This window comes from Asterias amurensis, chromosome 11, assembly GCF_032118995.1.
Source record: "Asterias amurensis chromosome 11, ASM3211899v1".
Taxonomy (NCBI): domain Eukaryota; kingdom Metazoa; phylum Echinodermata; class Asteroidea; order Forcipulatida; family Asteriidae; genus Asterias; species Asterias amurensis.
The window spans coordinates 13,358,465-13,370,555 of NC_092658.1; the positions used below are offsets into that span (position 1 = coordinate 13,358,465).

The 12,091-nt window shown below is 39.3% G+C and overlaps 1 protein-coding gene across 2 annotated transcripts in view; it reads right to left on the reverse strand.

Moving 5' to 3' along the window:
* LOC139943948 (casein kinase I-like) overlaps positions 1-12,091 on the reverse strand; it is a 39,871-nt gene that overhangs the window by 16,176 nt on the left and 11,604 nt on the right. For both annotated transcript variants that reach the window (XM_071940855.1, XM_071940856.1), the window contains exons 4-5: positions 2,112-2,260; positions 299-527 (exon numbers count right to left, since the gene is read on the reverse strand). In XM_071940855.1, the coding sequence (XP_071796956.1) occupies positions 299-527; positions 2,112-2,260 (378 nt within the window). The remainder of the gene's footprint in view (positions 1-298; positions 528-2,111; positions 2,261-12,091) is intronic.

The window sequence follows — 12,091 nt, forward strand, 5'->3', positions numbered from 1 at the left end:
TGAGGAGCTTGTTCATTATGTAAGTGACAAAGTGTGTAGCTGTTTGCTGAGGTCCCTTAGATTCAACTTGCCCCATCTAATACACTGACACAGGAATGTATGCTTTGTTTTCATGAGGGCACCAAAGCATTTTCTCCTTGTTAAAGGGCACCCTATGAGGAAATTGTAAATTTCTACTGGATCATTTCAAGGGCACCAAGGCAATGAACAGGGGGCATGTAGGCAATCGCCTTCGATGCCTCCATGAAGTTTCACTGACATGTCCCAGGAAGATCTCAATCCTAACAGCAGGACTCACCTATGCCTAAATGTGTATTAATACTGGCGTATCTTGCTGTTCCAGTCAGGTTCTTATTCTCCCTGTAGGGTATGTGTTGATGTGTGTGGATGTCTCTGTACTTCTTGGCCAGGCCAAAGTCAATGATGTAGACCAGGTTGCCCTTCTTGCCCAGACCCATGAGGAAGTTGTCTGGCTTGATGTCCCGATGGATAAAGTTCTTGTTATGTACATATTCAACACGGCTGATCTGTAAAGAGTAAATCATAGCAATTAATAGTTTTTGTTCTTGCTGCATATCAAAACGAGGGCTCGAAATTAACACTGGTCCACGACACCAGTACTTTTAGCAATGGGCCCTCAAGTCTTGTAGATATTCCCCATAATTTGAGCCCTGTTCATTGGGCTGATGCCTGCTAAAATTTATAATTCAAAGTGCCTCTAGCTACCAGGCAAACCTCGGTGGTCTAGTGGTAAGACACTGCTCTTGAATGCCAAAGGACACAGGTTCAAATCCCACCCTAGTGTTTTTTGTTTTCACAGGACTTGAGTATATAGTGCTTTACACACATCTGTGTAAGGGTAAAACCAAATAATATGGATTTCATGAGGTTAGGGAATCTACAGTCACCCAATGACCTCAAACTGCTATAATTAAATGTATCAATGTGTATTATACTATATTTGTACCATTCCTCAGGGTAAACTAAAGCATCATTACACACATCATTTCTTCTTGTCGAAAGAATATGTCTTCAGTTGACAATTCTTGTCTGTTAAAAAAAAAAAATATATAGTATTCTTCATTTTATAATTTGATGGAAGTAATCAGGAAGAAGAGAAATTGGAGTATTCTGGGAATTCTTTTGGGAACTGGAACTCTTTCGAGCGATGGATTGAGGAGGAGGTAGTCGGGTGTGTCGCGAGTGGAATGGCGTTAGGGTTTGCTGGCTTTGTTTCTCTGCTTTGAGGCGACGCAGATGGCTGCAGATTGCTGGGGGGGGGCAGCGCAAGAGCCTCCTCAGACGTTGGGTCTGTACACACCATGTGTGACGTTCATTCTGTGGAAGACTTTAGTTTTTACAAAAACCGTGAGACAGTTAACCAGAGATTTTCTGGATTTAAAATGATTCTTGGATGGCACGATGATTGTATGGATTCCTGGCGGGCCTTGAACTTGCTTTAGAAGAGGCACAGCAATTTTCCCTTGGTACTACTTTGCAAAGGGCACCACAGCAAAACCACAAGGCACTACCACAATTGCTGTAGGTGCCTGTGCTCTTGTACATGTATTGTTTTCTTCAGCTATAAACTCTTCTACCCTGTAGTCCTGATAGTGAGTGGTGCCTGAATTCTGATTTTAGTGTTGGTCACTTTCTCTTTACTGTCAACTGTTACCACACCACTGGGTTTGGTACTGCCTCCAAATGGATGAGTTAAGTCACAACCAGTGGGCTGTTCTTCTTATAAAACACTGTTAAATTGTCATGTTCCCATTTGATATGAAACAGGACTATTGATCAAAGGTCTGTTTACACCTTCAAAACTAGACTAATTTGGTTCAGCTTCGCTACCATGGGCAGTGTGCCGTATCGATAACACTCTTCACTAACCCCTGTTAGATAATGTACCGACAAAAAAAGCAATTGGCTCCTAAAGTAACATAACAACCAAAAAGTAACAGTGGCAAGCATTCAACTAGCCAATCGGACTAGTCAGTCAGAGTTCTGACTGGTCCTTGGGTGTTGTAACTACCATTTCGCCAGCCGACCACTGTTAAAGGGGAACACTGACCCTGCAAACCAAATTGTTTCACTCAGCTTGCCGTACTTACCAATTGATCAGCTAATAGTAGCACTGTCTTTAAGCCGAATTGCCGCGAGCAGAAATTGAAGAGGTCTTCTAGACTGGGGCCTAGGAGCTCCATAACCATTACGTTGTAGTCCCCCTCTGCACCGCACCATTTGATGGAAGGGATACCAACTAAATAAAATAAAACACAAGAAATGCAAAGGAATTAGATGATTATATTTACAAACTTCACGGGTAGTTTGGTAGAATCTTTAAGTTTAGAACATGTTAAAGGCATCATTGTTTGGTTTGATTTATAAAACTGACATACACCTGGATGAAAACAGGCCCAGTATTTCACAAAGGCAATTACCTCTGTTGCCCTTGGTCATTGAATTGGTGCCCCTTGAAATGCTTCAAAACATTCACCCCTCACTTTAAAGATCACTGTTATAAAGAGGTTCTGCTTATAAAGATTACAGGTCCCGAATCTTGTTTCTGCTTTGTGTTTGTTTGTTTTGCTGTCCTCGTAACAGTTTCCTGTTAAAAAGAGGTTATTTGGCCAGTCTGCATCCTTTTGTTATAACAAGAATCAAGTGTATTTACAATTTCCTCGCAGTGGTGCCCTTACCCTTTCAAAAATGAAGCATCAGGCCTGACTTTGTCTTAAAACACCACAAACAGATTTTTCTCCAAGATCACTCACATTTTCCTTTCTCAAAATAACAACCCAACCTGATTGATAGGTTTTCAGTAGAGAATCTTTTTGCTGCCCAGAATTTAGTTAACCACTTACATTGTTTACTGGCAGACTGGTGAATTTTTTTGTATCTCCACTAATTTATTTTTTTCTAATTTATTTTTATTTTCACTAACACTGTTTACTGGGGAATTTATTTCATGAGAAGCAACTTGTTCCGCTGAATGATAAGAACATCATTAATAATTTGGCCTTTGCTTTGTAAGAAAAGAGGTGCTTTTATGTTCATTTACAAAACATTTGCTACACATGCTTGCAACAACAGAACAGTTTTCCCAGGGTCCCGAACAATATTAAAAAAAAATTGTAATAAAATATCTTGCTTGGGACAAATCTTGAACCAGGTTTTATTAATAGGTTTTTAAAAAGAACCTTTCTGCTTTTATAACTCATGGGTATTGTCAATCTGAAATGGAATGAGAACTCCCTAAATAGGCCATTGAAATATCTTTTTAGAACACGAGCGGAACTGAAACTTGGCTCTGGAGGATTTGAGCGTTGGCATTTCGTTGACAATGTGATGCCGTGTCAAAGAAAGAGGAGAGTAATTGGAATTTGATATTTTTTCTATGATTCCGGCCTCAATTAACGAGAGTAAATAGGACATTTATGTCGTTGATGATTGGTTATGTAGGTTAAATTACCATGTTATGGAAGGGTGTTTGTTGAGCTGAGATATACACAGTTCAAGATGACATCTGTAGTTTAACATTGAAAAGGTTTATTCACTAAACTATTATTGAGGTTGTTATTATACAATATATTATATTGCTTTTTCTGATTGTCACCGAATGTGAAATGCAGACAAAACATACCCCAGTTTCCATTGTTTTCACTAAAATAGGACAACTAAATCTGATGAGACTTTGAGAGACTTTGAGTACAGCAATTGCCGTGGTGCCCTGTGCTTTAGCTATAGTGCCCTTAAACTTAAATGTCCTGCATAGAAGTGCCCCTTACAAGAGAAAAATTGCTGTGCCTTCAAGACTGAACATTAAGGCCTGAACCATTGGTGAACAACCCCTTTACTATTTTGCAAACATCATTGGAATTCTTTGCTAGCTTTTCCCCGCCATGCCAATGACTAACAGTACACCAATCCCTGGTACTATCCCTGGTACTACATCCCCCATCAAGTTACAACCGCATCTCTCATATTCCCCGTGCCTAACGAGATTAGTCACATGATATTACAGCTAAGCGGCAACTTCATTAGTCGTTTCCACCACACACACACTTCATATCTTATCTGTGTAGAGAGTCTTAGGTCTTCATCTACATTACTTAAAGGGGAATCGGCCCTGATACTTCATGAAGGCAATGGAGGTTGCCTCAAGTGCCCCTTGTCATTGCCCTGGTGCCCCTTGAATGTTCCGATAGCAATTTACAACTTCCCCCGGAGAGGTACCGCTTCATTTTGAAAGGGAAAGGGCACTAAGGCATTTTCTCCTTGGTATAGGGCACCCTAATGAGGAAATTGTAAATTTCTACTGATGCATTTCAAGTGCATGGAGGCAATGACGAGGGGGCACATAGGCAATAACCTTTGTTGCCTCTGTGAAGCATCCAACCTGCTTTTGTCACAGCTAACAACATTTTTCATAATTTTTTATCTTTTTTTCCCTTCAGTATTGACAGAAAATTTACCGTGACAAGTCTTGTTTGTGAATATTAATTTGTTTATCGTTTGGTCCCGGTGCTTACTGTACTAAATGAACGTCATAACAATGCAAACCCATGGCGAATGTGCAAGCTGGCCGTTTAATTTTCCTGCTAACCTGTGTAATACGCTAACGCTTAAGAAAATTTTTCCTGCTATAGTTAGCATGAAAAATTTGCTTACTATTACAGCGCTATGAAAATGGCCCCAGAGCTTAATAATTATCTTCTTTTAAATTTAGCCTTCGAGAAAGACTCTGCTAGGGTCGAAACGTCAGGCCATTAACTATTTTTTGCATTTCTTTTAAATTTACCTACATGTGTATTATCAGTACTGATTATTATTCTGGGATAGTATTTTAGGTGGAGATCGTGTATGTCCAAGGATTGGTATTGGTATATGAATTTGATAATCACCAAGCTTTTCCATTGGAAGTAATCAAGATACACAATAGGAGCTTCCAGAATTATAAATCTTTCCACCGTTATTCCTTCCTGAATATGTTTGATTATAAACCAAAATCTTTCCTCCTGATGATCTGAGCACTAATAAGCTTAACTACAATGCAAGCCCCCAGGCATATGAAGCCGTGTAAATCACGGATAACCATCCAACAGATCCACGGGGCACATTACAAATGAATGCAAATCCACGCTGTACAGTGATGGGCCAGTAGCTTTGGTATGAATACCTCACACATACACGCACGCACAAAACCTGCGACGCCGTCCCCACAGCGATGCAAATTGCCCTGGCTGTACTCCCTACTGGCCTTGGACTGGCATCAAAGACAATTAATTACGGGATTCAGAGAAGAGTACAACATGTACAGTGTACGTGTAGATGTACACTGCCATACGCACTGTAAATGGACAGGCATAGTGAGTGTGTAAACGACTCATGGTTTGCCCTTCATTTCTTCAGTGACTAGGCAACAGGACCAGGGCCCAATTTCATGGAGCTTTTAAATCATTGCCTTGGTGCCCTTGAAATGCTCAAGTAGAAATTTACAATTTCCTCATAGGGTGCCTTATACCAAGAAGAAAATGCCTTGGTGGGTGCCCTTGCCCTTTCAAAAATGAAGCACACAGGCCTGCAAGAGGGTATCTTTCTTTCAATACAAGTTTGAAAATAGTGGGTGACAATTTACAAAAATTACAGCCATCAAGTAATAACCCACAAAGGAAACTGATTGAGTAGGCAAATTGACCCAGAGCAGGACTTGAACCTGCAACCTCTAAACTAACGTGCTTGTGCTCTACCAACAAAGCTACTACATTTAGCTCTATATTGGTGGTATGCCTATTTTTTTCAGTATCTTTGTTCAGGCAAATTAAAACAAAATATATTTTTCATATATTCCAGCTTCTGAAGACAACTTTTGGAAAATGTGTGACTACTAAAGATGTGAGTAAATTTTCTGATTTGTTAAGTTTGTTAATCTAAAATATGTGCCTACTTTTACGACCCCTTGCAGTCGAGCACTTTTTGCAGAGATGATGATCCAGTGTTTTTTAATTAAATAGCAAGGTGGTAGGCATACACGTACGTCCGACTACACACGACTCTGCAGTGCAGCTATAGTGCATGCATTGCACGATCTGCGCAATATAATGGTGAATATCTCCAGTAGTAATCTAGATGTATGTAAGGGCATAGAAGAGCCGGTGAGACGAGGATTGTGCGATTATAATAAACTCACAGCTGTATACTGTGTACAATGTACAATGTGTGCAGTGCTACATGTAGGGCCTTGATCAAAGTCCTGTGGATCTCAAGATGTACAAGTACGGTAGTAGTGGCTGCTGGAAATTATCATTCCTAATGTAATGTGCACGTACATGTAGGCCTATATATTCTGCTTCTACTTATTGAATTGTGTGTGCTATGTGTATATTGTAGCAGCAAACTACATGTAACTCCAACTCAGAAATCTACATGTAGGCCTACATGTAGAAATGTACATACATGAATTATGTACATTGTACATACATGAATTTGTATGTGAATTATATATGAACATGAATTATGTACGTACATTGTAGACGAGTTACGTACATAAACACAAACATGTTACAAGTATATGTACATGGACATTATTTTGATCCCCTCTCTGAACCATTTTGAACTGAAAGCTTTGTCAAATGGCACTTCCATTAGAATATTAAAGTCTATGGGGAACTATTGAAGGGGCACCAAGGCCGAGACAAGGGCACCAAAAGTCATTACCTCGATGGTCTCTGTGTAGTTCCAGGCCTGACACCATGAACAATGCAGTGGTCTCCACTCAGTGGTCTCCACTTAGAGTAGAATGGCAACTAAACACTTCTGGGGTGTTACAATAATCTCTACACATCCAGGCATGTATGCTTTGTTTTTGAAACGGAAAAGGGCACCAAGGCAATGTCTCCTTGGTAAAAGGTACCCTTCAAAGAAGTTGTAAATTTCTAAAGAGCATTTCAAAGGCACTAAAGGCAATGACCTTTGTTGCCTCCATTAAGTATCAGGCGCGCCTGCACATCACCACGTTTTGAACATCAGTCAAACCTTTCTAGAAATTTAGAGGAAAACACAACATCAGTGGAAGAAAAAAAAAAATTAAAATCAGGAAAAATTCTGATTCAAAATCACAGACATGCTCATAATTTCTGGATAATCATCCAATCAAACGCCAATAACGAAAACCCCAAATCAGTGCAAATTTGACTTGATGCATGATTGTGTGACTCAGGCATGATTAGGCAGCTGCGGTTTCTATATCAGGGGGGGGGGGGGTAATGTTTGGACCCTTGCACTTCATTATGAGTCACAGTGTGGATATCAACAAGTGCCCCAGAGTTATTCCTGTAGCACCCCAGTCCCAGTGGCATGGGGGTATAGTCAGAGGGCTATATCTGGGGCCCTCCTTGGCAAGAGGCTTTAGGATCAGGGTTGGGCCCAACTCACTTGGAGTTGATTCAAATCCAGCACGAAGAACAAGTATTAGACAGATAGAGTCCATCTAAGTCACAATGAATCAGCTACTTTCTTACTAAAAGGGAAAATGTAAAGAATGTGTTTACTATTAAGGGCAGGTTTATACTTTTGGTAATTACTGTAAACCATAGGTTAAGAGTACTGGAGAGCTGTTGATTTATTACCATTGTCGGAAATGACATTTAAAGGAACACGTTGCCTTGGATCGGACGAGTTGGTCTATAACTGAGCGTTTGTTACAGTTTTTTATAAAATGCATATGGTTGGAAAGATGTTTTAAAAGTAGAATACAATTATCCACACAAGTTTGCCTTGAAATTGCGTGGTTTTCCTTTTACTGCGCGAACTAACACAGTCGGCCATTTATGGGAGTCAAAAATTTGACTCCCATAAATGGCCGACCGTGTTAGTCGACGAGGTAAAAGGAAAACCGTGCAATTTCGAGGCATGTTTGTGTGGATCATTGTATTCTACTTTTACAACATCTTTCTACTCATATGCATTTTATAAAAAACAGTTACAAACGCTTGTCAAAGACCAACTCGGCCCGATCCAAGGCAACGTGTTCCTTTAATGAAGATAGTAATTTCAGAGAAAAAGGTAATTTAAAAATAAAATGGCTTCGAAAAAAGATATTGACAAAAGCGAACAGCCAACATAGGGATATAGATACAATGTAGCTTAGTTGGTAGAGCGCCAGTACAGTGATTAGGAGGTTTCAGGTTCAAGTCCCACTCTGCAGCAAATATTACACAGAGTCAGCCCTGTTCAATACCTACAAAAATTGGCAAGGTACAAACAAACGTGTTATCTAAGGGTACTGTTCAAGTGTACAACTTACTGACTTTTACTTGCACACTTGTGTACAGAAGACTAATTTGGTACCATACTCAACCATGTCGGACCCTTTGTACATTGTAAATGACACCAACTCATGTTCTATTTTCAGAGTCAAATTACAACCGTCTGCACGCTTCATAACTATGTCGTGCAAATGGATACAACCTCTAACCATTGAGTATAAATACTTGCACATACCGAGGCATGGAAATAACCCACACCACCTAAAGCAACTGCCCTGGTGCCCTGTGCTTTTGCCGTGTTGCCCTTTGCAAGGTTCCAAGACAAATTTACATTTTCCTCATAGCGAGCCCCTTAATATACATTATGCACCAGAGGAAAATTCAAGAACCTTCAAGCCCCTTCAAGAACAAAGTTCCTTGAAGACCTGTACACCTACAATCTACAAATTCCCCAAATCAGCAGACAAGGTGGGCTACCTCTGATGTTTGAGTCTCAAACATACTAAATTGTGCCAGGAAATCACAAAACAAAGCTTGCGATTCTTTTCCGCACAATAAAACCATCACATTTGCAGACAGACACAAGGTGAAAATGACCTTTAGAAATCCCCCCTACTTACTATTTTTAACCAACTTTTTTTGAATTGGATCCAAGGTGGAATTATTTTCTTGCTGTTGACTCAGACTAACTTGGCAAGGTGCCCCAAATGGGACAAATGTGGTACATAGGCATGATGGGGGCCTTGGTAGATTGGAAGAGAAAATGTGTGAGTTGCTTTTTTGCTCTATTTCATAGAGCAGCTTTTTTTAAAACACAAAAACATGCTTAACAATTTTCTACTTGGCAGAAATTAGCAGGATACCAGTCAAAAATTTACATGGTACATGGTAGCTTGGCTGGTAACCTTATTCTGCTAAGCATAAATCTGTTGAGCTTAGCTACTTTTTGATTTGTGCTTAAGCAGCCCTATTAAATTGGGCCCTAGAGTAAAAGCTAGGACTTTGATTAGGTTTTTTTTACAGTTCAAAACACATTTGAAACCATGGCTCAGGCTCTGGCTTAGGTCCTGTCTGCTAATTTTAAAACTATTACTTTAAGTTCAAAGGTTCCAAAAAAGCATGTAGCCTTAGCCAGAGCTTAAATAAAGACAGTGGACACTATTGGTAACTGTCAAAGACCAGTCTTTTCACTTGGTGTATCTCAACATATGCATAAAATAATAAACCTGTGAAATTTTGAGCTCAATTGGTTGTCGAAGTTGTGAGATAAGAATGAAAGAAAAAACAACCTGGTCACACGAAGTTGTGTGCTTTCAGAGGCTTGATTTCGTGACCTCAAATTCTAAATCTAAGGTCTCGACTTCAAATTCGTGGAAAATTACTTCTTTCTCGAAAACTAACTCACTTCAGAGGGAGCCGTTTATCACAATGTTTTATACTATCAACCTCTCCCCATTACTCGTGACAAAGTGAGGTTTTATGCTAATAATTATTTTGAGTAATTACCAATAGTGTCCACTGCCTTTAAGCCCAAGGTGTGATTTCGAAGGCCAAATTTATCCTAACAGACCATGAAACTACAGTAATAGCAAATGGCAAGATTAAGATCTTAATCCAGCTACTAACTGTTCAGAGGACACAATACCCCTGCTTGGCTATATAACAACCTGGTCACCTCACTGAACCCCAAACCTTTGTGGACAGGCTTGACACAGTGAATTTGTTCACCCTTGCCAACAACATGGTTAACCACAACAAATAACATTTTAATATAACATCCAATCTCATTTTTACCAGTGACAAGCTGGTAAAAACTTGGTTCTTGAGTCAAGGGAACGTCAAGCAAAATGTCCTCTTAAATGTCGACTAGGTTGTCAATTTTTCTGACGATGACTAGAGCAAGCTAGTCGAAACGTTGAGACCAATTCTGAACTGACTCCGCGGCAGTACAGTTATTACGATCCTATAAGCTAAAGTAGTAGTCCAGTCTAATTTCTATACCATCCGCCCTGGTAAAAGTTATAAAGCAGGACAGTTCTTTGCAGTAGAATAAAGCAAGACAGTTCCCTAAGAACAACTCTACCTGGCAAGTAGATACACACATGGTGTTACCGCAAACCAAATACATATTGATACCCCACCATGCAATGCCTCAAATCCTATATTGTCAATTTTTGTGAGAGGTCACTCAAACCTAAAGTCCTGCTAAGGATTCCTGCTTAAAACTGCTTAAGCAGACAATTTTGCTTACCAGTTTATGCAAAGCAACAATAAGCAGTCGAAGATTGTGCATGTGACATGTTATTTTGGCTGGTAACCTTCTTCCACGAAGCATTCCAGTGTGTTTAACTTACCTTTTGTGTTGAATCATGAAATTGGGCTTACATAAATGGTCTTATACAAAGTGAAAATAAACAGGAGAAACTGTCACAAATGGTACATGTGGTATTATATTTTGGCTGATGGTAACCCAATTATGGTTGTGCTAAATAACTTTTTGTGTTTTTTTAAAAGCAGTTCGTTAAATGTTGACCAGTGCCCAATTTCATAGATCTGCCTTTAAAGCAGAAAACTTTACTTAACAATTTTCTGCTAAGCAGAAATGATCAGAATACCAGTCACAAATTGTCCATGTGACATGGTATTATGGCTGGTAAATGCATTCTAGTAAGCAACAAATATTTAGTGCTTAGCTGCTTTTAGTGCTAAGGCTATATATGTAAATTAATAAAAATTGCGAGAATGTTCTTCTTGGTTGGTTGTTCAATACACACACAAAAATAATTCAGGATTATGTCGTCAAACGTCAGTCATAAAACGCAAAGAACAAATAACTAAATGTAAATAACCGTTGCTAAGCTTTGGTTTTTAAAAGAATCAGAATTGTGCATGAAGCAAAAAATACTCTGTCACACCAAAGATAGGCTGATGGCCATACCTGTTTCGGCACAGTGTATGCTAATGTACGATGTCGGCGGCATGGTACTAATGGGTGATGTGGGGGTTTTGTTCAGACCTGTCCCCTTGGTAACACTGTACAATGCACTCCAGTGAACTGCCAAAGGCCACATTGAGGTCATCCCGTTGATGTAACAATTGTGTGGCTAGCGCTACCCACTCCTACCATCATTACGAGATCACTGACCCTTCGTTATTGGTAAACAAATTGACGATATGGAGACAATAAAGTTTGACAAATACCATAGAATATTTGTCAGAGCAAATACCATAGGAAATTTGTCAGAGCGCAAGGCGTTCAGGAATTATGTGACAACTTTGTGGATGATGGATTGGGGGTGGCCATGGTTCACTAGAATGACATGTTATAAAATATAATGTAAACAATCAGAGATATAATCAAATACAATGCATTGTGTACATTGTACAGATTGGTAAATATTAGAGAGAGATACCATTGTTATTTTTAATCGAATACCAGAGCCCTATGTATTCCATCCTTTTCATAGAGCTGCTTCAGCTACATGTAAGCAGAACAAAATTATGCTAAGCAGAACAAAATTATGCTAAGCAGAATAAAAATATGCTAACCTTAAACTATTTCTGTGACGTCACTCTAGTGTTGAAAGTGTAGATTATTTTATGAATCTACATTTAACTGTAGATTTGTTACGAAGCAGAAACAAATTAAGCACAAACAAATTTCTTTGCTAAGCAAGAAACTAGTGGGGTAGCAGTCGCAGCATGGTAATTAATTATTCTGGCTGGGGTAAGCTTGTTTTGATAAGCAAGATTTGTTTGTGCTTAGCAAGTTGTTTTTGCTTACAAACTGTATGAGTTTTGCCATGATAACACTCCAGTACTAC